The following is a 27,256-nucleotide window of genomic DNA, read 5'->3' as shown; positions in this document are numbered from 1 at the left end:
TATACCACCTGTTGACCAAAGTGTGTATAACTGAGCGACAGCATGAGTTTATTTTTTTTATTTATTTTTTGCTGAATTGAATTAATTTAGTTTTACCATAAATAAGAACACAAATCAAGTCAAATGGCATCCTAAACCAACAGTTAATGTTTGGACATTTTATTTTTTATTTGTCATTCTTAAACTGTTTCAGTACCGAAAATAACTCATACATATATAATATTTAACAGTTTGCCCCTAATATTTGAAGTGTATGTTTAGGTTCAAGTCCCATGCAATGAGTAATGAGTTATTTTGTTGAAGTATGAGGTCACACATGAAAGTAAATAAAAGGAAAAGCTAAACAAACGTTTTTTTTTTTTTTTTTTTTTACTTTTATTTAATGCCCCAACAATCAGCTACTGTGGTTTGAAACTCATTTTTGTGTCTTTCCTTAATATTTAAAGGTTAGAAATCTTATTAGATCAGACACATAATTAAAAAAAAAAAAAAAAAAACTTGTCGAGTATTTCTCTACGTCACTCGTTTGAAAAAAGCTGCACATCTTTAATTGACAGCATTATTTTGCAACCTATTGGCCAAACGATAAAAACGCTCCAAATGTCCACATTATCAGATTAACTAGATTATATAAAAATCCCGTTTTTTTAAAAAAAAAATGCCTGGTTTGCTCCTTGGCCCTTTATTTTGAAAATATTTCAATTGAGGGATACTTCCGTACAGCGCGCGTTACGTTAAAAGAATCACGTAAAGAGAATAAAACCGAGAGAAAAACGACTGAAGAAATGAACATGATTGCAGAGAATCTAAGAACAGAGGTAAATACTTAACATTATCGAAAAACTATTCAATGTGTTTTTTCGTTTGACGTGTAATACGTGTTTTGGTCCTTCCCGCTCAAAATGTAAGTGACCTCTAATACAATGGCCTATTTACACCTATTATGACTAATGGCGTCAACTACCACTAACATTGTGCCCATTGAAAACATGTTAATGACTTACCACACGTTTCAACCAAAAAGAGAGTAAAAAAACATTTATTTACAAAATGCTGTGGCTAAAAAGTGGTACATAAACAGCACATCAATGTAAATACTGCATGTGTTATGTAGTTGAAATGGTGCAAAGCCTAAAAACAAGTGCTTTACAGATTAATGGTAGTTTACAGTGAACTCAGTTGCTGTGTAAAGGGCATCAAAATACATCCAGAAATTACGTAAATACTAGTATCTTACGTCCTGTATGTGTACTTTAAGTTCATTTGTGCTGCTGCTGCTGCTTACTAAATATACAAAAAGCCATCTTGTTTACAATCATTTACATTCTATACAGAGGGGTGGCAGCCATCATGGGCTGAGCACTGGAAATCATGGTCCAGTCGTTCATTGCGTACTGCTGCCAGGCACCCAGATATTGGTAGTAACCATCAGATCCAATAGAACTGGAACTGCACTCTGGTCTTTGGTTGAGGAAATTATCCTGCTGGACAGGATACTGTAGAAAACAAGGGTTTATATCAGTTTGACAACCCTTCAAACACAATTCAATACAACTGTTGCTTATGAAGTCGTGACCAACACGATCAATACTTACATGAGGCATGTGTTGTGGGACTGAGGTTTGAACTGCCAATCGGTTGGAGTAGGAGTCCCAGTTGCTGTCACCGTGATACTTTTTCTCCTTTGCCCTTTGGTTTTGAAACCACGTTTTTACCTGCAAAACAAAATCAAATCGGATGAGTACGCTCAGGGGTGGACTAGCCATGTGGCACTTCGGGCATTGTCTCTGTGGGTCGATCCACTTTGACAAGCGACTTGAAGTAGACATGGTATAACATGTGGCCAAAAGTGGCAAGAAAAGTGACAAAAATGGACCAAAAACAAGTCAAGAGTGGCCAAGAAATGGTTAAATAAAGGAGGAACCAAGTGGTATGTAATGGCAAAGGTAGCTTAAATGGGCAAAATGTGGCAAACAACAGTGAAAAAGGGCAGAAAGGAAACAAGTGGTATTTATTAGACAAAAGTTAGCTGATTTTGATGGAAAGTGGTCAAAAAACTTGCAAGGACAAAAATTTGATAAGTGTCAAAATGAACTTACAAAAATAGGAAAAAGGGGATATTTATTGGCAAAAAGTAGCTCGTCTTGAAAAAAAGTGTCAGAACTTTTTGAGAAGGGGCAAACATTGGCCAAAGGAAGTTGCAAAATGGCCAAAAGAAATAGTTAAAAGGGATTAACAAGTTTCCACCTTTTAAGGGTTTGTGGGTTAATAATAATTAAAAGAGCCACATGTTGAGCATCACTGACTTAACAACTCTTCTTGTTTATTACCTGCTTATAACTCAGTCTGGTTTTTCTTGCGACGGCCTCTATTTCCTGTCTGGAGAGGTAAGTTCTCACTCTGAAGTAACTCTCAAGAATATCAACTTGCTTTATGGAGAATCTGTTCCAGGCCTTCTTTGTGGTGGTGTTTACTGGAGTCTTGCTCTCTGCTTTGGGAGCATCCTTGGTTTCCTCAGCCGGGGCCAACTTCTTGTTGGTTTCAAGGCTTTTTTCGAACACCCATTCAAACAAGTCTTTGGGCAACTTGCCCTCAGGTGTAGAGGTGTTTGCCATTGGAGGGCTCCCTTCTGTGCTGGTGCCATAAGCTGAATCTGAAGTGTAGAAAACATTTGGATTAAATGAGTTAGGCAAAGGAAAGTTGCAGAGTGATAGTGAGAAGATCTAAATAGTTACCATACCTGGCGTCAGGTTACCCGACGAAGTGCTGGCATGAGGTTGATTGAGTCCAAGAGCTCGGCCGTTGAAGGCATGCTGGTCCCAGTGGCGCAAGCTGAAGCCCGGTGCCGAGGTCCAGTCTGTAGCCATTTCCCTGAAGAAGTGAAGAACAGAGTCACAAATCCAGCCACCAGCTTAGCCAAATGTAAATGGGACCCGGTCGTTCTCACCTTTTTATGGAGAATGGGGGCGGGTCTTTGTTACCTGTCGTTCGATTCTATTGGTCCACGTGCAGAAGGCCGCAAAAAAGCCTTGTTACTGCTGCAGGTAGTAGAAAGTCAAAATATTATGTTGGGATATAATAATTTAAAGGAAGTCAAATGGAATAAAATATGTCTTTGTATACAATTCATGTTCAATATGTTCTAATTAGTATTATCATTTTTTTTTTAAAAAGCACTGTTCAGTAATTTTACATTAAAAATTATATATTTCTCCTCTTTTTTAAAAACTGAGTTAAGTAATTTTCACAACAACTCAAATAATGAACCTCAGGCATATATGTATAAAAAGATGTTAAAATGGTCTTTCCATGCCTGAGCTGTGTAAATCAAATCCTGCAGACCAAATCTGACCCGTGAAGGATTTAGTATAGGGCTGGGCGATATGGCCTTTTATAAATACCGCGATATTTTTAGGCCATGTCACGATACACGATATATATCTCGATATTTTGCATTACCCTTGAATTAACACTTTGATGCACAAAATCACACCAGTATGATGATTCTATATGTCTACATTAAAACATTCTTGATCATACTGCATTAATATATGCCAATTTTAAACTTTCATGCAAAAAAGGGGATATCACAACTAAGTCAAAGTTGACATAACTGTATTTATTAAACAGTGAGTGGCTCAAACATAAAATTGTCAACAGAAAGTGCAAAATTGTCACAGAGACATTTCAAAACAACACTAAATTTAAGTGCACCTTTTGTGCATAATGCCACTAAGATAATTAAAAAAAAAAATCAAAAATCAAAAAAAAAAAAAAAAAAAGTCCGCGAGTTTAACGGTATGGTCATTTTCAACACCGCACAGACTACAAGCTGCGATATATCGAGTATATTCGATATATCCCCCAGCCCTAATTTAGTATGACTCTTCAAAATATAATGCATTGAGTTGCATTTGGCCTTTAACTACAATAGTATTTTTTAATTGTAATACATATTTGACAAAACTAGATAAACAAGGGCAATGCTAAGTATATCATGACCAGACATTATCCTCAGATTCCTGTGCCTGGTTTACAATTACAAATTATTAGCTGCCACAAATCATTATTACAATATGGACAATTCCCAATGTTGTAAGAATTTATCAATGATTTAAAAATAGGCAAATTGGACATGTTGGTTTTCATTCGGTTGCAGTCAAACAATAATTATTTACACAAATGATGTTTTAAAATTCTCTGCGACCCTGAAAAAAGGAGCAAGTGGGTCTGAAAATGGATGGATGGTGTTTTAAAATCAAATTATTGATACTCTGAGCACATGAAGCCTTTATGTAACTTTTAAAAGCAGATCTCTCTCCATTATCAGCACGATATTGGAAAAACAAATGTATTCAGTGTGCAACTGGTAAACAACCCAAGCATAGAGGAGTCTCATTGCAGGTTTTACACTTTTTTTCTTTAGGCTGAAGGTGTGAAATACTCCCTTTTGTTCTGGATGGTAATAGAATCATTCAGGCTTGAGCATCATTCCCTCTGGTGCTAATGTGTATCAAGCAGGAAATTTAAGAATTTATCAATTGTTTGGCTTGGAAAACATGGGATTTAAAAAAGGGACCTGGCCTCAAAGTTTAGTCTTAAAATGCAAGATAGTAAAGAATAAGATCAGAATGGGTCCACATTCTCAACTCTTGGTTTCTTCTTCTTTTCTTTTTTTTTAACTATTTTTTGTTGTATGATTTAGGGTTTTTGTTGTAGATTTTTAAAAACATTAAGAACTCAAGATAATCTACTATTTTAATACGTATTTTCTGAATCAAGTTACAGTTTAGGGGAATTTAATGAACACTTTGGATTCATTCTACAAATAATGTGTAATATTTATTTACAATTCCCTATAAAAAGTGAATGTATGATGAAATTGTTAATAACAGTTTTTCTACTGGATCTTCATTACTACAGATTTTACAGAATAAAATACAATTAGAGTAAATAGGAGGTACATTATAAATATTCTCCATCCAAAACTTAGATATATGGTGCCTAGTCAGTCTTTAGGAGTATAGGTACAGTACATAGTGTAAACCCTCAATGTGGAGGAGACATTTCCACCTATAGTTGAAAAATAGGCAGAGTGGGTCACCATCTTGTAATGAAAACATCTTTCTGGAGTCTGTGTTTGGTGAGTGTTTTACCGGTTTTAGCAGGAAAAGAAGTTCACCTAGATTCCTGAGTGTGGTGCACAATAGGGGATTAAGGTACTCAATGCCACTCCATGCATAATTTGATTGGTGTTATTGTTTGACCTAACTGATGGCGACATGATCATCTGTATCAGTGTGAACTCTTTAGATGGGATTCATTTGGGTTTGAAAAGGGTTTTGTGTGAGAAGCTAATGGTTGCTTTATACAACAATGATCAGATACTAATGGCCCAGGAAGCCAAAACACAATGTATTGAAAAGACTTGAGATGGATAAATATCAATAGTATTTACCCGTTTCAGGTTAAAGCAAATAAACAAAGCTGCAGACACAGAAAAAACATGGACAATAACCCAGAAAGCTTTAAAAAGTATGACAATGCTAATGTAGAATTTGTAAGAATTTAAAATGTGTTAATCATTCTGATTTAAAATTTTTACTGCTGATTTTAATGTTCTCATTGCTTTTGAAGCTGTTGGATGTTTTCTGTTGCACTTTTTATACATGTAAAGCACATTGAAATAAATTTGCCTTGCTTTACCTTCAAATGATACATACAGTAGCTGACTTTTTTTAATGATATATCATCTGTTACCTTGATATAATTTAATATTTTTAACTCATAATAACATCAATATTATAGGGGGAAAAAAACAAACTTGAATACAAACAGTACAACAAATTCTTGATTTGAAGGATGGTTGTAGTGATGTGTTTTTCTGCTTATACCCTGTCTGAAAATGTAAAATAACATTTACCACAACTGAAGCTTATTTTGTGGTCAATATTTACCTTAAAATACACAATACTTTATTACACTGGTAACACATACCAGCCAGGAGTTTCAGTAATTTTGCAGCTCATATTTCCAAAAACTTAACATTATATATTTAACTTTTTTATTTTCTATAATAAGCAGCTCGCCGTATAGTAATACGTCCTCCTTTCCAGCAGCTGCCGCTGTCTGTGTCCATGAAGCTAATAATTCTGACATTTACCTATGTCTCTTTAACTCAACTCACATGGAAGCCGTGGTCGGTTCTCACCCGCGTGCTGGCAATTGCTGCGTTCACGGACCGGCCTGCGCTGGGGATCAAGAGCTTGTCTCTTTCGCCGTTATTCTCCCACCCTTTGAAACTTTACTTCGAATGCGCGGACTTTAGTTTTAATCCCAGCCTTTGCTTGTTAGTTAAACTGTGAGAGGTCAGCGTCTTAAACGTCTTTAGTGACAATTAAAGGAGTTTTTGGTTAAAAAGTCGTCATGACGGAGGAGCTTGAGCGGATCCTGTCTCAGCTGACCCAGCCTGACAATGCTGTCATCCAGCAGGTGAAACAGATTAATTAATTTATCTACCAAATATTGGGTTTGAATGCTAAATAGCAGTTTCTTTCCTTTTTTTCCCCCCTTCTTTTTTAATTTTTAACTGGCTCCGTTTACTTAAATACTTATCATTGTGTTCACAGACAAATAATATCAATATGTGTAAGAAAATATGACTAGTCACAGAAATATTCCCTTTATTTGTTCCTTTCGTTGCCAGGACATCGTTTTTCCTTTTCATGGATCACTTTTCATAATGATTACGAAAAAACAACGTTATTTACTACACGAAAGTTCTGGTTTATTTGAATAATTTTTAGGGCTGGGTTTAAAAATAAAATAAAACCGAATAATCAATTTGAATAAATTCTAAAATTGATCACTCAATATTACTTTTCTACTGTGTGTAATGCAGTTTTGTGGCTCAATTTTTAATATAAACATAAATATTCATATTACTGCACAAGTTAGTTACTTTCTACTATTTACTATATTAGATCTCTGATAAAATCTTCCATATTCAACAAAAAAATTATACTGTGATTGAATTGAATCGAATCTGGCCCGTGTGAATCGAATCGATTTGCGAAATCTGAATTGATACACAGCTCTATTATTTTAACGACTGAAAAAATTAACTATGGCTTTGAATATTTAAGTATGAGGATGAAGAAAAGTCTGATTCATGCACCATAGCAACAGCTGCCATCTTTATTTTCAATGAAATAATTCATTTAATTAACTGTACAGCTCTGATGTAATTGATTTACAGGCCACAGCGCAGCTGAAGCAGGTGTTCAAAGATCCAGCCATTATACCGGCCCTGTGCTCTGTCATCAGTGGCTCCCAGGATGCTCAGGTATGTAAAGCTCTTTGTGTGTCTATGATGAAGCGCTATTTAATAGCCAATGCATTATTATTATTATTATTATTATTATTATTATTATTATTATTATTATGTGTCGGTACAGGTGGGGGAGCGTTATGTCCCTGCATCATCCGTCACGGGTGAGGCTGGGATAGGGCTGGGCGATATTGACCAAAACTCATATCTCTCTATTTTTTCTCAAAAGGGTGATACACGATATATATCTCGATATTTTTAACTAGAGCTGGGTGGTATACCGGTTCATACTGAATACCGGTATATATTTTTGTTAAGATATACATTTTTAATATACCGCTGTACCGGTGTATTTGATTACACAACTTTCGGAATGCTACACTGCAGCACGTTTCAGACTGGACCCTTTTCAACGTTGCACTTCTAAATATGAAGGTAAACAGTAGCTCTCTGGTGTTAGTTGTGGTGTAAATCATACATGTAAATGGATCAGAAAGACACAATTGAAAGCTTTGAAGCTGCATGTGAGCATGTGGCCGTGTGCGCATGCCTCTGCTACAGGAGAACAACACTCACAGACACTGAGGCACGGTTAGCTTAGCGTGTCGTCAGTTCGGCAGTAATACACAAAAAGAGGGCAAAGGATCGCAATTTGTATTTCTTGTAATGCGGAACTGCAAAAAAAACCGCTACCTTATACATTATATAAAAAACATCTTAAAGACAAAACATTGAAAACAGAACTACATCCTATGGAAATTACAGCAAATACTACATACCAAAACACTGAAGATAATCTATTCTTCCCTTATTGGGTCACATTTAAATTACTGCTTATAAACTAAGACATAGTAATGTGTTTATACGAGAAAGGGTTAAATCTAACTTTGGAAAACACAGCACTGTCAATAGCTATTAACAGCTAGAATAACCTTGATGCAGAGACAAAACAAGGAACTTCGAAAGACGAAGTTTTCTTTTGAACTGGAGGAACGTAAACAAAGTCGGGGAATGAAATCTGCAGGGAACAAGGACGACACAAACAACGATGGAGAGGAGGAATGAAAAAAGACAACACTGACTACAGATGAGAATAAATCCTACATAAAAAAGGACAAAAAAAAAAATGAAATTGTGTTCAGAACAACCTAAGACTGTTTGACCAGAGAGACAAGCTTTGATGTAAATTTTCTGTGGACAAAACTGGGGGCGGGACTTGGATAAGCAAACTGCTTCTCTCGTCTCCTTTTTCGGCATGTACAAAAAGAATAACAAAACTTCTGTGAATGCAACCATGTCGGAAATAAACTGAATAAATAAATAAATAAATTTATCATAAGAAACCACCACACCACTGAGTATGCAGCATTTAAAGCTAGAAATCAAGATAATGCTAAAGCTAAGCTAGCGCGGCAAAGAGCCATTGGGCTGCTGTTGCAAACTTGTATTACTACTAGTGTGGAATTATTCTACAATATTCACTCATCATGACAGTAAAATAGACCATTGTAAGTCAATCTACTGCAGTAATTCTTCGCTCAACCAGTAGAAAATGCTGTGAACACCTGGTTATGCATGAAAAAAATACAGTGAAACCGTTCGAATTTTGAAAATATACCGTGATATACATTTTTGGTCATAATGCTCAGCCCTATTTTTAACTAGTTTTACCAGAAAGACAATTCTGGGTTAAATTTACTGATACAGGAACACGTATTAGCACACAGCTGCATAATATGTGCCACTTTTAACTGTTTTCTCCTGTAACGGACAGCACGTGCAAGTGAGTCATGTAGTGTGGCTTGTTTAGGCAAAGATCTGAGAAGTAGCAAAAGCGGCGACTCATAAACCAAGTAACTTAAAACAAAATAAGCCATAAAATATATATACTGTATATATTATGAAACTGGATATATTGCCCAGCTTTAGGGTTGGTTTCTACTCATTTTAACCTCTGCATGCTTTTAACTTTGTCTTCTGCACAGATCCGTCAGTCAGCTTCGGTGATGCTGAGGCTGAGAGTGAAAAAACATTGGAAAAAGATCAATCCTTCTGACAGAGAAAGGTTTGTTTTGCACTTCATTATATTACAACAATAAAAGTGAAGTGTTTTGATATTGAATATTATCACAAGCTGTCCATTATTTTTCCTGAATAATGTGAATAAAGTTGCATCCTGTCCTTTTATTCCCACAGCCTAAAAGCAGCTGTGTTGCAGGCCTTCATGCAGGAAACGCAGTAGGTGCAGTTCTGTGAATGACAGAATTAATGTGTCCACTGTGCTAGTGCAGTGATGCACATAACGAATTGTGTGTAAGTGTACTCTGCTTTATGTCTGCTGTTTAGGCACACCGTGCAGCACTCGCTCTCCCAGCTTTGTGCTGTTATGGTTAAACATGAAACGCCCGATCGCTGGCCCGCCCTGCTGCAGCTGCTCAACCAATCCACCAAGAGCGGCAACCCACACGACAGACAGGTACGCTTATCACAGGCCTGCGGCAACACAGCCTCTAAAAACAATGGCCACGATTATATGATGTTGTTTAATTTGAAATTAATTATTCCTATTTAAAGTGTTCTGTTTGCATGGTAAGAGTAATTCCAAATTGAGGTATTCATGGGAAACAGGTTTATTCGGCTTTATTCAACTCTGCTTTTGGTCAAGCGGAATTGAATAAAGCCGAATAAACCTGTTTTGGGGGATGGGAAGGCTTCTGATTGGACAGGGGGCGAACGTGACAAATTCACGTCTATCAGAAAAAAACACTCAACAAACCTTCTCTTTTCGGCGACAACACAAGACCACATAAGAACTGTTTTCACTTTTATTTTGATAGTAGTTTTGAAGCACTAGCTCAACAATGACACATGGTTTCACTTTGGTCCGCTGAGAATAATTAAAATCGGAATAAACCAGCCACTTAATTCGGAGTTTAATGAATTACATTTTCATTCGGAATTAAGTGTTTACAAGTTTAGTTATAAGAGGATTTAACTTTTAATCTGAATGAAAGGGGAATTAAAGCTCTCATGTAAATGTGGCCAGTGTGATTAAGATGTGAATGCAGTATGTGAGCGAGTGTGTGAGTTTGATCCTCTGTTGATTTTACAAGGTCGGCCTCCTGTTGCTGAACAAGGTGGTGGAGTCGAACCCAGAGCCGTTCAAACCTCACTACAAGCAGCTGCTGCAGCTTTTCAGCAACGTTCTGCAGGAGCACGACAACCCAGTGGCTTTGTACTACTGCATCCTCACCATAACAGCCATAACCGTGTACACCGGCACAGAGGAGATGGTTAGATGGTGCCCCATCACTCACCAACACAGTTTACAGTGGAGACTCCTGCTGCTGTTTAAACTGAACTTTTGATCGTTTCTCCACAGCCTCAGATGCGTTCCCTAATCCCAAGTTTGATCGTAGCTCTGAGAAACCTTGTCAAGGCTGATCAGGTACTTATTTTCTTACATGCTGTGATTTACATGCTTAAATCAGATTAATTGATCATGTTCATTCTGTTTAGACCCAAGCCAGCGAAGCCATGGAGGTGTTAAATGAGCTGATGGAGAGCGAGGTGTCCATCATTGTACCACATCTCGCCGACATCATCCGCTTCTGCTTGGAGGTGACGCCCAGACAACTGAATTTTATTTTTTATTTCTGAAGATCAAAGCTGTTTGTTATGAGAATAGAACGTGATGTTAAATTGTCTTCTTTAGGTCGGCAGTGACACCTCATTGAGCGACACTCTGCGCGTCAAAGCCTTTTCCTGCATCGCCTTCCTCATCAAGTTGAAGAGTAAGGTAAACATCAAAACACAGTGATTGGATGTGCAGGATAGCTATGCTACATTTCAGATTTAATCATTTTAGATCAGTGCTTCTCAAAGTGTGTGGCGCGCCCCCTGGTGGGAAATGGCGACATACAGGAGGAAATGCCTTTCTTCATTGACAATAAAGACCATTAACACTAAACAAAACGCCTATGCGCAAAGAAGGTAATAATGAATAGCCTAAAAATGTAGAAGAATTTAGAAGAGCATTAATTTACAAGACTGCATTAGATATGCAACCTGGAACAAAATGTAATGTGGAACTAATGTGCAAAAATAATGATTTACGTTGACATGTGAAGTGGAGTGGGACAATAAACAAACTTTCAGAATCAGAATCAGCTTTATTGACCAGGTACAGTTTAGAACAATACGAGGAATTTGACTTGGTAGCTGCAGTGAAAGAAGACACACCAACACACCGGAGCAGCCATTTGCGGCGCCCACATATTTAGGTGAAAAAGGGATCAACGAGAGGAGGGGTGAGGGGAAAAAAACTGCCAGTTTGAAACTGATTTCCCTTAACAGAGAAAGCAGTCGTCTGCAGAAACTTCCTGGTGATAAGAGTTGAGACAACCTTGGCTTTAACCTTGGCTGGCTGGGGAGCTTGCTTGCTTTTGATATGCAGGTGGTTAGTTTAATTTACGATTTGATTTATCATGAAATATGTTATTTGTACCCTGTTAGTTCACTAAATTTAAAAATTTGTTATTTGTCAGCATTAATTGGGGGGCAATGGGCACAGGTGGGGCTTGAAAGTTCACCTTTGTTCAGTGAGGAATAACCAAAAAAGTTTGAGAAACACTAGATCAATCAGAGTAGGAATGGCTTCCTATTATATATTTTCTCATTTAAAATTAGAAATTTGAATATTAGGATAGTAACAGTTTTTCCAAGTTGAATAATTGTCACCAAACCACGTTTTAGCAGCTTTTGCTTTAGCACTAGCTCATCTTATTGGGAAACAACATGTTTTAAGCACTAAACGGACCCACTTTCCTTTTTGCAGACTGTGCTGAAGCAGAAATTGCTGAACCCCATTCTGCATTCTATTTTCCCCGTGCTCACTGCGGCACCCCCGCCTGGTCAACAGGACCCCGAGGATAAAGAGGATGACGAGGAGGACGGGACAGACAACGACAACCCCAAACACAGCGTGACTCAGGTGGACACACTGCACGTAGTCATGACGACGGTTTAATTGCAGTCAGGTCTTAATCAACTTTTTTCCTTCAGATTATCGACACAATGGCGCTCCACATGCCTCCAGAGAAACTATTCCAACAGCTTGTAGGCTGCTTTGATATTTTATTGCATTTATTAACTGGTATAACGTCTTTAATATGATTTAAAAAGTTCTTGTGTTTATTAGATGCCTTTTACTCAAGAGTGCTTTTCCAGTGATGACTCGTATAAAAAGAAAGGCGGTCTCCTGTGTCTCGCTGTGCTGGCTGAGGGCTGTGCAGACCACATACGCACAAAGTGTGTTTACATCGTTATTTAATTTGATTGATTGATCTGTCTGTGGTTATTCACGTGTGTGTGTTAATGTTTGTAGGATGTTGTCAACGATGCTCCAGACTGTGTGTAGGAATCTGTCTGACAGTGATCAGGTCGTCCGTAGTGCGGCTCTCTTTGCTCTCGGACAGTTCTCTGAACATTTACAGGTGAGAGTAAGCACAGAACTAATTAACCCTTCTATTATCCTCAAATATTACTAACATATTTAATTCTTGTGGTCAATTTGACCCCAGGGATATTTGCTTTCAGAAAATTGTTGTCCAAGTTTTTTGTGTCAGGCACTTTGTTAATTTGTTGAATATACAAATAATCCCTTGATAATAAAACCTTGACCTGTTCTTTAGCACCACTATCTGGCCAAATTAAAACATAATTAATTTATCTTTGAATAGTTTGTGGGTGTGGGGATGTAACGGTCACAGTTGGGTCACACACAGACAAGTTTTACTCAGCTAAAACATCTTGGGATCAAATTGAACTCAGAGGAACACCAATGCATGCAATATGCATTCAGCACATTGAAAAAATATCATCATGATGATTTTATGCTTAATCTATTGTACTTATCAAATTAGGAAAAGTCATGAAATATAAAGAACTATTATTTTTTGAGTAATAAATATTGAATGGGGTTAAATTGACCCCAAGGATAATAGTTCAATGTCCATCTGATAGTGATGATGTCCACGTATGAAGCTTCAGCCCTAAACTGGGCCGTAATGCAGTTGTTTCTCTGGCCAAGGTTTGGTTTTGCTTTGTGCTTTTATTTTGAAAACAGAATGCTGGATTTGCTGCTTCCCTACATAAACTTGGCAAAGCAAATGAAAAAGTTTCCCTGCTCCAGGATGTTCATATCAGAGTTGTTTTCCTGTTTTGTATGAGATTGAATGTGCTGGTATGTGGTAAATCTATTAACTCATTTAATTTCTCCTCCCAGCCTGAGGTCAGTAAATACTGTTCAGAACTGATGCCTTTGCTGCTGGGTTACCTCTCCTCCTTAAGTGACATGAAAGTAGGTCACGTCACCAAAGCCTTCTATGCCTTGGAGAACTTCATGGAGAACCTGGGTGAGTTTGAAGATGTCTGATAGCTGACTACAGTAGATAGTGCTTTGAATTACATTAAAACTTTGAATTAAACGGATGTACACCAGCATTTTCAAATGTCATCACGCATTCATCATTTAAAAGTTGATTTAGACATTTGCTGCTAAAACATTAAGTTACATTTATATTAGTAGGAAAGGAGCGATCTTTGTTCATCTTATTGTTTGATCCTGTAAATGTTGTGTATTTAAACAGGCGAGGACATCGAGCCCTACCTGCCCACTCTGATGGACACCATGTTATCTGCACTCAACAACACAGACAACATGAAGATCAAAGTACTGTCAGTGTCTGCCATTGGGGCCATAGGTGGGATGCTTGCTTTTATGGATTTGATGTATTTTTTTTAAGCAGCTGAATAAATTTCGATGGCTACGTTTACGTGAGAGCTTTAATTCCCCTTTAATTCAGAATAAAAATTAAATCCTCTTTGAAAAGATTGAACCTGACCTAGAAAATGCCTATTTCCAAATGAAAATGAATATTCGAAATTAAACTTAAACTTGAATTAAGTGACTGGTTTATTTTGATTTTCATTCCGATTTGAATAATTCCTTGAGGAAAGGTTTGTTTTGTGTTTTTTCCCGATAGACGTAATATGTCACATTCGTCCCCTGTCCAATCAGAATCTTTCCCAATCCCCAGACCTAAAGTAGAATTTAATAAAGGCTAATAAACGTGTTTCCATATAAATCTCAATTCTGATTTACTATTTCCATGTAAACACAAAGCAGAACATTTGTAACCGTAGCCAATGGTTGGTTTTTCTTTTTTTCCACAGAAGAAAGGCTGTCGATAATCTGAATGATTTGTTTTTTCAGCCAATGCTGCCAAAGATTTGTTGGTTCCTTACTTCCCCCCAGTCATTGAAAGCCTAAAGGGTTTCCTGACAGCCACCACAGAGGAAATGAGAGATCTGCAGACTCAGTCTTTGGGTCAGTGTTCTAACCACAGGATGATTGTTCTAATCCTCAGAGTCAGGATGAGCGTCTCATTTCGAGTGTTTATCTGCCTTCAGATACGCTCTCTGTCCTCGCTCGCACCATTGGCAAAGATGTCTTTGGTCCGCTTGCTGCTGAGTGTGTCCGACTGGGCCTCAACCTCACAGACGCCATCGACGACCCTGACTTAAGACGCTGCACGTTCGTAACTTACATTCTGCTTTTCTTGTCTGATCCAGGGTGTCAAATATCAGATAAAGATATAGTGCAGCAGATTAATTGCATATTTCAAGAAAATCGTTCACTTTGGTATAAAAACATGACATTTGTGAAAACTTCCAAAAATGCTTGGATATGGTCTTTCCTCTGACATGTCGTATGACCAGATCCGAGTATTTTTTTCTTTTTTTATTTCAAGTTTTTTGAGGTGATTGAGTATTTCGTCTCTAGGGGGCACAGTCCTGACTCTACCCGGAGGGGATGCACATATTCGGACTCGGGCAGAGAAGACATTTCCGCTGACACCTCGTTTGGCCCAATCTGAGCATTTTTTTGGTTTTATATTAACCATCGAATAGCAATCTTGAAAAATGGCTGCCATATTGAATTTTTGAGTGTCCAACGCCTTTTTCCAAAATAGTGGCTCGTAGAAAGTATCTGTGTCAAATGTCACGCCTTTATACCAAAGTGAACGATTTTTTTACTAAACAGTGTAGGCCTCATAAATCACAAATCACAGATCATTTGCTAGAGGAAGAAAAAGATGTAAAAGGTTTAAATTGCTGCTTGAAAGTTTATTTTCATTTCCACTGTTAACACTCATTTTATTGACTTTGTTGGAAACGTTTTGTGAATTGCATTGTGGGATGTGGAGTCCTGTAGACGGATGCGTCACTGAAAGTTGCTGCAAAACAATGAAGGATGTTTATTTTGGGGCTTACACGGAAAGATCTGAAACCGTCTGAAATTGAATGCCTCGCTGACTGAGGTGAAATCAGGGGGAATACCGGGAAGAAACTGGAATAAAAATTGTGTCAAACCAATCACTGTCCTCCTCGTCTGGCAAAGAAAAACCAGAAATCCCACAATGCAATGTGCAAAAATCTTCCAAAATTGTCAATAAGAGAGTGCTTACAGTTAAAACAAAAAGAAACTTCAACCATTTAGATCTTTTTTCTTGAGCAAATGATCTTAGGCCCACACAATGTCTTTATATGAAAAAAAATGATTAAAATATTTTTTCTCCAGCAGCTTTAAGGCCAGTGCAGGGAAAAAATGACAGAATTAATTGATTATCATATAAGAGGTCATAATATTTGTTAATAAATGCTTACATTAGTTACTTAGATATGAGTTTAGAATGAAAATCCTTAACGATGAGCAGTAGCTTTGCTGACATTATTAATGAGGCTTTATTAGTCTGCCTTTTTAAGGATAATTTTATGTGGATTAAAAATAGGTTTGGCACCACTGGTTACAACATGGTATTTCTTAGTTATACTAACTCATGTTTTGTTTTGTCATTTTGACTTACTTGACAGATAAAAGCAATAAAACATGGTTGTTTATCAATTTTTTTTATTTAACCATCAAAGGTAAAACGGACTATTTTGTGTTTCTCTAAGGATAGGATGTATTTTTGTTAATAATAATAAAGTGTTAATGTAGATATCTGTCTGTCCTCACTCAGGTACAGCCTGTACTCGTCCGTGTCCACCGTCAGCCCAGACTGCCTGATTCCTCAGCTCCCTGCCATAACCACAGTCATGCTGCTCGCCTTAAAGTCCAACGAGGGTGTCACAGTACGACCAAACACTGAAAATTCTGTCCTTTGGATGAATAATTGTATCCTAAATGTTTGATTCTGTTCTCTCAGGCACATCTGGAGGAGGAGAAGGCTTTTGTTCTGCTGGACGATGAAGATGACGAGACGGAGGAGGAGGAGGAGCTTTTAGATGAAACTTTGGAAGAAGATTCAGAGACCAACATTCATGATGTGGCAGGGTAGCGCACACACACACACACACACACACACACTGTGCTCCAGCTGACCACTGTGTGTTTTTTTTTTTTTTTTTTTTCAGCTTCAGCGTAGAAAACTCATTCATCGATGAGAAAGAGGATGCATGTGTCGCTCTGGGAGAGATTGCCTTCAACACCGGGTATCAGATCAGACTCACATTAACAAGATCTGTGATTCCAGTTTGTTTTATGAATTTTTTATAGATTTAACTTCCTGATTATTTCCTCTCACAGTGCTGCATTCCAGCCCTTTATGGAGTCCAGCTTCCAGCAGGTTTATGAGATGAGGGACGTAAGTAACTCAGAGACATTTGTTTTGTCAGTCATGGCATTATCTTTAGTTTAAAGGTCCCATATCATGCTATTTTTCACTAATCTCCATTTGTTCTAAGAACCCCAAAAACATAGTATTTGAGGTTTATTTTCCCAAACTCACAGGCAGAAACCCAGGGTTTCTTCGATGAAACCTGCCAACATCCGGGTTTAGTTCACGGACAATGTTGCCATGGTAACATACTCAGAGGAGATCACACCTTGCGTTCAGGAATAGGATACTCAGAGTTTTCCTGATTTGAGCCATAACATACTCAGTTTGAACATAACCCACTTTATGGAATACCCCTCTGCTGGGTTCATACCTGACTAACATCTCACTGATGTATTCTGGACCAAACCTAGTCAACACTTATTGTAAAGATGATGGATCTCTTCCCGTTAATTGGTAAGCTAACAGCGACTCCAAGGTCTGTAAATGCGACCGTTCACAGACGAGCTCTAGCGGTTAGGTTATGTTATGATTCAGTGCTGTTTATGCAGACTGTAAATCATAACCAGCTACATCAGAATTTGAATCTCTTCCTGTGTATTGAACCAGTAAATGCGACCGTTCACAGACGAGCCCATGTCTGCTCTTGTGGTTAGGTTATGATTCTGATGTTTACCCTTTGTTAAATTACTTTGTTTGTTTTTTTCCCTTTTTTCTTTGTTATATTTATAAGTTGTTTGTATGATATAAATTGCAAATAAAATAAAAGAGACGAAGAAAATTTTTTGATAAATTATGCATTTTTCAGTCTTGATATAGAAATCTGCTGAATCCAGTCTAGTGTGTGATTAAAGTTGTTTGTGTATCTGAAGTTTTAGCCTGAGAATAGATTTATTTGGCTTTGTAAAATGCTTTTTGTTTTTCCTTCAGTTTCCCCACGAGGACGTCCGCACGGCAGCGTTTGGTGCCATGGGCCAGTTTTGTCGAGCTCAGCACAAAGTCTGGAAGGAGAACCCGACCGAGGCCAACCACCAGGGTAAAGGACAGCGCTGGTGACACAGGAGTCGTGTGTCAGCTCTTGTTAATGTTAATAATGAACAATGAAAATGAATCACATGATGCACATCGATAAACAATATCAGCACCAAACACTTTGCAAGTTTCTTTAATGTTATTTACCATTAAAGATCCTTCACACTGTATAATGTGTTAAGTTATTAGTATTGATGATGAGTCTGTGCTGCAGACTAAAGTTGATCCAGCGTTCTCTCCACTTCCTGTCCCAGCCTTGTTGAAGTTGTTGGACATCGTGCTTCCCTGCTTCCTGGAGACGGTGCGAACAGAGAGCGAGCGGCAGGTCGTGATGGGCGTCTTAGAGTCCATGAACAACGTCATCAAGTCCTGCAAAGAGGAAGCTTTTAAAAGCCCCACACGGCTGAAAGAGATCAGCACCGTGATCCGAGACGTGCTGAAGAAAAAGGTGAGAAGACTCCTCCTCCACTGGCGACGAAGTGTTCTGAGCAAAGGCTGCAACAGTTTTTGACACATTTGTCGAGCATCTCTTGATTGAAGTTTTTCATTGTGCTCAGACTGTGTGTCAGGACGGAGATGATGAAGCTGATGATGATGAACAAGAGGTAATATATATTTAGTGCATTTTTCACACCGGTAACGCGTCAAAATTTGGGTAATTTTGAAACAGAAATTCAGTTTTAGGGTTTACTCATTTCTGCATCACTTTTCATTTACGTTCATCTTTACCTGTTTAGATGACTTCACTGGCAATTAGGGGTGTCCCGATCTGATATCGGTCCAATATTAGCCTGAAAACGAATATCGGATTCAAGTTTCCGGATTCTCTGATTATTTTTATTTTTTTTAACATTTTTTTCCCCCCAATTCATTTTTTTTAAATTTTATTCATTTGTAGAATACTGTAGATATTTTGTTGAAGGGAAATTCATGTAACTAATTGGTTAATAATTAAAAAATCAGTTTTTTTCATACCTACTGTTGTTGTTTTCTGTTTGAGTAACACCACTTGATCAAGCCTTTTCTAACATTCCACACTACAGAATAAGTAATTATTTTTTTATATGAAAACGTTGCATCTGGACATCCCTACTGGCTTCTAAACTTCCTGATATCATACCAAACATGCTAAATAAGGTTATTCATTTTACATTTTATACACTTCAGCACAATATTTTGAATGGGATTTGAACCTATTTGTCGTATAGTTTCATATTTTCTAGACATTCAATCACGTGTAAATGCGTGATATTTTCCCAAAACATTTATGTGAGGCGTTGGTGTGTCATGTTGGGGCCAGATTTTTAATAAAGAGTGGAATTAAACATTGTTAAGAAAAAAACAGAATCCCATTTGTTACGTTTTCTTTCTGCGATCAGGGAAAATCGGAGGCCCTACACTTGTCCTTAGATTTTTGCGTCCCAGTGTTATAAAATAATTTTTTGTATTGCAGTGCATACATACATTTCACATCTGTATTCGTTGCTGTACATCTTGATCATAAAAGACATAACACGATTGAGAATACAGCAAGACCTCAATACTCCTCTTTTTTTTTCAAAACTGGGATGTATTAAATTAAAATAAAAGAATAAAGATAAATGATACATAGTTATACACTTTTCCAGGGAGGCATTCTGATAGATATATATTTTTTTTAATATGATGATTCTTCACGTAGGAAGCTCTCTCTGTGAAATATGTCTGTTTCTTGAGTTTTTCACCTTTCATCGTGGGTCATTGTGTTTCTTTTTTAGGCTGAGTACGACGCGATGCTGCAGGAGTTTGCTGGAGAAGGAATCCCTTTGTTGGCTGCTTCTGTGGGCGCAGACAGCTTTGCTCCGTTCCTCAACGACCTGCTTCCTCTCATCATGAGCAAAGCGGTGAGTGACCTTATTAACTCCAAACATGAGGCTCCTTTAAAACCAACGTCATTTTTTAAGGTAAAGGTCACTTTCCACTTTTCTCCAAAGAAATCCTCGTGCACGGTGGCTGAGCGCTCCTTCTCTCTGGGAACCATAGGAGAGATCCTCCAGGCCTTGACCAACGTGCCAGGGGGCCAAGGGCTGGCGGGTCGCCTCTCCAACCGTCTATTTCCTGTTCTGGTGTCAGGAATAAGAGACGGAGACGCTGAGGTTCGCAACAACAGCGTGTTCGGACTGGGTTGTTTAGCCGAGGCGGCCGGTCCCATTGTGGCCTCGTATCCTTCTCGCCTGCAAACGTCTTTTCATGTGTTACGGAATTCCATTGAAAAATAAATGCATCCTAAAGCTGTTGCTGCTGCTGCTCCTTAGCCTGCCGTGCTCCAGGGATTATCCCACAATGCTCTCCATTTTCTCCAACCTTCTGTCCAAGGAGAATGACCTCCGAGTGATCGACAACGTGTGTGCTGCCCTCTGCAGGATGATCATGGCCAACGTGAACATCGTCCCTCTAGAACAGGTCAGCCATATTAATCATGGAAAATCAATCAAACTTTATTGATGTAGTACATTTCTTACAAATTCAATTATACATCAAAGTGCTTCACAGAAGTTTGCTTATGTGATTGACAAAAGTAAAAAATGATAAAAAGGTTTAGACTAATGTACACAGGAGTAATTTGATAAAACAATTAAAAAGAATATAAAATAAGAGAGAGTCAGAAATAAAAACAAAGCAGAGAAGGGAACAGTTTAAAAAAATAAAACATTAAAATGAACAGGATTTAGACTTTAAAAAATACAATTTGAAGTTTGGAATTTCATGTAAGAATTTAGGTTGTGTCTAGAAACGTCAATGCAAACTGGTTTCTGTGATCATAAAACTCAATGCAATTTCAACTCTGATCAAAGAACACTGAAAACCCTTATTGGACGACGTCTGACTGCCCAAATGAAGTTTATTTACAAATCTTAACTTGCAATGTTTTGTCAAATGCTGTAATTTCCAATAGATATTGTAAAAAATTCTGCAAAGTTCATCACATTTGGCTGCATATATGTGATAAATCTTGATTGCAACATAGACAGAAACCTAAAGGGAGTGTTTGATGTTAAAGAACTCCCTCAGATTAACCAAAACATCTGCAAAAGAATATACTGAAGTGTCCATTGATTAAGTTTCTCAATGGAAATACTTGACTATCAGTAACACATTATAATTCCTCACCCTGAAAAAATGTGTTGACAAAAAGTGTTTAAATTTAAAGCATCAGTTATTACATGACTGTGTAACTGTGATGCGTTCACTGACAGGTCGTCCCAGCACTGGTCGCTCGTCTGCCGCTCAAAGAGGATTTGGAAGAAAACAAGACTGTGTTCAGCTGCCTGGCCATGCTCTACACACACAGTGCTGGTTTGGTGCGTACAATCATACCATACCAGTCATGTGTGAATTTATAGTGTAAACCAGGGCTTCTCAACTTTGAGGTCAGAACCCCATTTGGGGTCACGAGACAATGGATTTGTGTCCATATTTGCTTATTTTTACCCTTTTTTGCAAGTACACCAAACTTGCCATATTTTAACCTATTTTCATCACTTTTTCTTGCCATATTTTTGCTCCTTTTAATGTATTTTTGCTACATTACTCCCATTTCAGGAAGACATTTTTGGCACTTATAAACTCTTTCCACCACTTTTCCCAACTAATGTTGCATATGTTGACCCATTATTGTCATTTTTAACCTCTTTTCACCATAATTCATGCTTATTTTGGCCAATTTAACCATATTCACTTATTGTCACGCCCATTATTTATTTCCAGTGTAAACTAATTATTCCTACTTTTGAAATTGCACAACCCCTCCCCATTTCTGCCATTTTTAAGCCAGTATTAACACTTCAAACCTTTTTTTTTTTTTTAACCACTTTTTCTGTTTGTTTTTTCTATACCAAGCATTAGTAACTCTCTTAACTTCATTCATCATGATTCTTCACCAATTCAAAAATAACTTTTGGCTTTAAAGGAAGGCTGTAACAAAAAAAACTTTTAGCTTTACTTTAGAAAATGTGGCCTTCAAAATGCAGGAAATAGTGTTTCAGAGGGTTAGAGATTTCACCAAGCGATTCCTCTTTGCTGTGAAAAATCTGTGGTGAGAATCCTGTCAACCTTTACCATCAGTTCAACAACGACAAAAGCCCACAATGGAAACCAGTTCACAACAAACACCAGTATACAAACAAGCATTTATTTACAGTGAGGTTAAGGTTAGGTTACAAGAAGGAAGAAGGGACGATTGTTCAGAGAGTAGCTGAACTTCAACACAAGAAAAGAACCTGAAAATAAACCATAATAATGTGATCAGGACGACTGACGACATGTTATTAACAATGAGCTGTTATAGAAACACTTGATATGATCATTTAAAGAATATAAAGGTCATTAAATCTTTCTTTCCTTTCAGGTGGTGAAGCTGATGAAGCAGATAGTTGCTGCTTCGCCTCACGTCATTGGCAACAAGAAAGTCGATGCAGGTGTGTGTGATCATGTGACGTGTAAGAATCCATCGCTCGTCAGCAGTGAGTTTCTCACCTCTCTGTTTTCTCTGCTTCCTCCTCCACAGAAGCTCAGAACATTTTGGTGGCCCTCATTAAAGAATTTGCCCAGAATCACTCGTCAGACTTTCAAAGCTCCGTCACGTTGCTCTCTGCAGAGCAACAGCAGCAACTGAGCAACGCCGTCTCTGCTCTGTAGCCTCAAGAGAGAGAGCGGCAACATTCACATCCCGCACTTTGTCCTCAAATTATTTCACATGACAGTTATTAAATCGTGTTCACACATCATTGTTGTCATTGCCTCTTTAAGAAGTTTCAGTTTTTTTGGTTCCACTTATGTGTATTCAGGAGTTTAAGTTCACGCTGTAAAAAACTAACAAAAACATTCAATAAACACAAACCAGAGTCTTAAGTTGTACGGTGTGAGCATCTGTACAGATGTTAGCAGCTGTTTTTTTTTTATTTTTTTATTTTCCTGCTCACGCACATTAAACACCATTTTGTATTTTTTCATCATGATGTATTTGTTGCTCGACAGATTTCTTGAAGCTCTTGAGTTTCAGAGAAGGACCTGGGAGGCTACTGGGATTTCAACGGCATCGTCATCTGTACTGGCGTTAGCTTGTCCTCTCCTGATGCAACACACACACACACACACACACACACACACACTTTCAACATGAATACATATTCCATGTGTTTTGAGTTTAAATTCCAGCAAAAACAGGAGTCTGTGAATCACTATTAGTTGTAGATATCTCACTCCTTTCAAATTCAATAAAGCTCCACCAAATTATTATGAGAAACTTTCAATGCAAATTAAAAAAAAAAAAAAATCAATGATGATCCTCAATTTATTGAAATAATGATGGAAGTCAACACACTTTCTTCATGTTCTTTATAAATGAATTTTCCCATACTTTATGGAACTAAATGCATATTGTTATGGGATGAAAATCTATAATGTTATTGTAGATGAATGCAAAATAGATCCTAAAGATTTGCACTAGTACTGGGCAATATATATATTCATATTTTGGAGCTATAGAAAATTGTGATATTTTTATATCCTACAGCTTATTTTTGTACTAAAATACTTGTTTTAGGAGTCGCTGCTTTTGCTACTTCTCGGTAATTCATCCAACTGTGTTTTTCACGCTTTTCTGGGTGTGTCCTAAACCAGACCTTCACCTAAACAAGCCACACTACAGAACTCACTCACACGTGCTATCTCATACAGTAAGAGAAAAAGTCTAAAGTGACATTAATTGTGCAGCTGTTTGTGATTAATGTGTATGTGTGGCTTTTTTCATCAGCAAATTTAACAATGGATTGTCCTTCAGGTAAGACTTTGAGTTAAAAACATTGAAATGTGTGTCGTATATCGACATTTTGAGAAAAAATATTGAGGTATGAGTTTTCGTCCATATGGCACTAATGTGTGATTATCAGTTTCATGTGAGAACCCACCTGTGTGCGTTTGTTTCCAGGGCTGGATGTCGACTCCGGTTCTGCAGAATGATCGATCAGTGTGAGCCTCGGTGCTGTAAAGAACCTCCTGCAGCTGTTTGTCTCCAGGCCGCTGAGCTTTGACTCTCACCTGAACAGAAAGAGAGAGAGAGAGAAACCAACAATGATGTCACTGAGTTCATACTCCACATCACATGGTGCAGGACTTTGTACCTCCAGGATGGTGATCTCTTTTTCCTTCAGCTTTCCTACTCTGTTCTTCACCTGTTTCTTCGTATTGTCCACCCACACCACCCTCTCCTTTACGTCTGACCTGAACACACACACACACACCTGTGTAACTAGGGATACAACAATATGGACTTACATTGTAAACCAGTTTCTGTCCAAAAATAAACTAAAACTTCTGCTTGGATTTTGAATTTTAAAATATTTCCAAGACACATTTTCACAGAAATATTCAAATAAAAAGGAAAAATCTATTACAATCCATTAAAAAAACAAAACTAAAGCCTTTGACCAAGGTTTTTGAATTGTTTAAATTTCAAACAAATTCCTGTGTAGTAGTAAATAAGGTGGCTTTATTTTGAAAATATTTCTGCACTTCTCTTACATACTGTACACTTCAACAGATTAAAGCAGTGTTTTTTCAAATTGGGGTACATGATGGCACTACAGGGTATACTTGAGATTAGTAAATAAAAGCATTTAAGATATGGGGTTTTATAATGCTCTTTTTTAGTTTAAAAATTACAATCATATTTCTGAGGGAAATTATTTTGATTAGAACATGAACTGAAAATACAAAGGTCAGTCTTGGTCCTACACCAGGTGGAAGTTGACTGGAAATTAGAAAAACTATATTAGAAATGCATCTATTCATAAGGCACTAATTACCGTTTCTTTCCACTTATTTGGAAAATGAGATTCTTTAAAATGTGTGTTATCACTCAGTCATTCCATCATTATTCCCTATGATTATTTTTTCAGTTTTCTGAGAAAATTGATTCACAAATTTGGGAAAGGAGGTACTTTTACATTTAAAGAACCACTAGATTAGAATAAATAGAATATTATACAAAATGAACAAACCAACAACAACAACAAAAAAAGTCATTAAGTTTGATTTGAAATGCATGTATTTAATTGTACAGATGATAAATCTCTTCTCACTCACTCTTCAATGCCCAGGTCAGACAGCGTTGTGTCTAAAAATGGGAACGGTTGATGAGCAGGATCTGGTTTCACCTCCAATGGAAGCTTCACCTCCATCGGGACGTCCCACTCCAGCTCCACACGGATCAGCTTTCCTCCTGGAGCCTCCTCCTGCACCTTCTTCTCCTCGTCTGCAGCCAGTTTGCCTCTGTGAGTCCCTCTGTTGATTCTCAAAGCTGGGATCGTGTCTCTCTGAGAGCACGAGTGTGTGTGGGGCTCAGGTCCATCAGGGCAGATATAAGCAGCTACTGTGAATGTGAGTGATGTGTCGCTCATGTGTGAATTTCATTAAAGTGTCAGAGGGATGATGGAAGGATGTTGGTGTGAATGTGCATGGGCTGTTGTGTAAAAGCTGCACGTGGATCAGTCATCAGTCATAACATTGGGAACTGGAAGGTCCTGGAGGTCTGCAATCCTGCACGTTTTAGATGTTTCTGCTGCAACACGACTGTATCTGACATTTGACCCTCATTTTGTGCTGCCCCCAAAAGTAAACACACAAAATGACGAAAAAATACCCAATATTTACAACAAATACTCAGAGGATGACCACAAAAATACAGAAAATAACTGAAAAAGTATAGAAAGCATCAAAAATACACAAAAATGACAGAAAAGCATACAAAAGGACAACAAAAGTACACATAATGACTCTAAAAACACATATAACAACAGAAATACAAAAATTGACTCCCAAAACTACACACAACACAACTAAATACAAATAACAAAGAAATACAAAATGGCAAAATACACAAAATGACTCCAAAAACACATCAGATGATTACAGAAATAACAATAAAATATACAAAACAACCACAAATATACACAGCCTTTATTTATTCTCAAAAGAGCATTAAAGCTGCAGGACATAATAATTTATTTTCAGTTAAAGTGTAGGCTACATATACTGTAAATCAATAAATCCACGATCATTTGTTCGAAAAAAAAAAAAGATGTAAAAGGTTGAAATTGACGCTCAAAAGTTTGTTTTAATCTCCACTGTAAAGACTATTTTCTTTACATTCTCAGAATAGATTCACGCATTGCATTGTGGGATGTGGAGTCCTGTAGTCAGATGCATAGAAGTGTTTTCCCTTCATTCTCACAGTGACTGTGTTCAAAATCACAACCACAATCACAAGTCACTCTGGCTGAGTTTTTGTGGGCAAGCATAATAAATCTCAGTGATTTAGTGAACGGTGAACAATCCTGTTGAATTGTTGCTAATGAAGTGGAGATGAGACACCAGATACAGATTTACTGTACATCTATAATAACATGATCTAACTCCTCTCTTGTCTTTGGCGAGCATGCTGAGGTATTTTCACGACTGACTGCCACATTTTAACACCCAGGGCCGGCCACAGCCTGGAGGTACAAACATAGAGGAGGTGATGGAACAACTTAGAAATGTTTATAAGCTTCATATTTCCACCATTAGTTCAAAAAACATGCCTGTTAAAAAAAATCAAAGCCTGTAAATGTGTGTCTTTGATCTATGATGGACTGTGGTGTGTCCTTATGGTGAGGTGATTGTAAAGTTTGCATGCTAAAATGATCTGCAACTTTTTGCATCAAACCACATTTAAAAAATGTATATGAATTTTTTTTTTTGGACCAGATTTACAGCAATATTTTTGAAATTTGTTCAACATTTATATTTAATATTTAACATTTACATTCACATTTAGATTTAACATTTGTATTCAAATGTGACATTTAGATTTAACATTTTTATATTAATGTAACATTTAAAACTTTAAGTTAGATTTAATATATATTTAAATTTAATATTTACATTTACTATTTATATTGAAATGTAACATTTAGATTTATTATTTAACATTTAAATTTAACATTTTGATTTAACATTTCTATACAAATTTAAAAATTAGATTTTATATTTAACATTTAGATTTAATATACAACCTTTAAATGTAATATTTAACAGTTAGATTTAACATTGACATTCTATCTTTACGAGAAATGTAAATATCACAAACATTGCTGTAAATTTGGAGAAAAGTAACATAAAACAATTAGTT

The 27,256-nt window shown here is 37.2% G+C and overlaps 1 protein-coding gene across 2 annotated transcripts; it reads left to right on the top strand.

The window, feature by feature from the left end:
• Positions 1-537: 537 nt before the first annotated feature.
• ipo4 (importin 4) lies at positions 538-22,932 on the top strand. Of its 2 annotated transcripts, none has more exons than XM_028434808.1 (30): positions 538-818; positions 7,259-7,345; positions 9,316-9,395; positions 9,527-9,568; positions 9,677-9,806; positions 10,444-10,623; positions 10,713-10,778; positions 10,850-10,951; positions 11,046-11,129; positions 12,168-12,323; positions 12,395-12,448; positions 12,531-12,640; positions 12,717-12,825; positions 13,617-13,746; positions 13,981-14,094; positions 14,607-14,720; positions 14,804-14,927; positions 16,417-16,528; positions 16,603-16,730; positions 16,811-16,888; positions 16,983-17,040; positions 17,944-18,049; positions 18,300-18,493; positions 18,603-18,650; positions 19,803-19,928; positions 20,019-20,245; positions 20,355-20,487; positions 21,282-21,386; positions 22,433-22,502; positions 22,592-22,932. In XM_028434808.1, the coding sequence occupies exons 1-30, from the start codon at positions 786-788 to the stop codon at positions 22,720-22,722; spliced, it is 3,231 nt and encodes a 1,076-aa protein (XP_028290609.1). In that variant the 5' UTR covers positions 538-785; the 3' UTR covers positions 22,723-22,932. The 2 variants fall into 2 exon arrangements, with proteins under 2 accessions (XP_028290609.1, XP_028290608.1); XM_028434807.1 differs by lacking the exon at positions 538-818 and adding an exon at positions 6,191-6,492.
• The last annotated feature ends 4,324 nt before the right edge of the window (positions 22,933-27,256 follow it).

This window comes from Gouania willdenowi, chromosome 20, assembly GCF_900634775.1.
Source record: "Gouania willdenowi chromosome 20, fGouWil2.1, whole genome shotgun sequence".
Classification (NCBI taxonomy): domain Eukaryota; kingdom Metazoa; phylum Chordata; class Actinopteri; order Blenniiformes; family Gobiesocidae; genus Gouania; species Gouania willdenowi.
The sequence above is the reverse complement of the archived record's forward strand: the minus strand, read 5'-3'. Positions and strand labels throughout refer to the sequence as shown.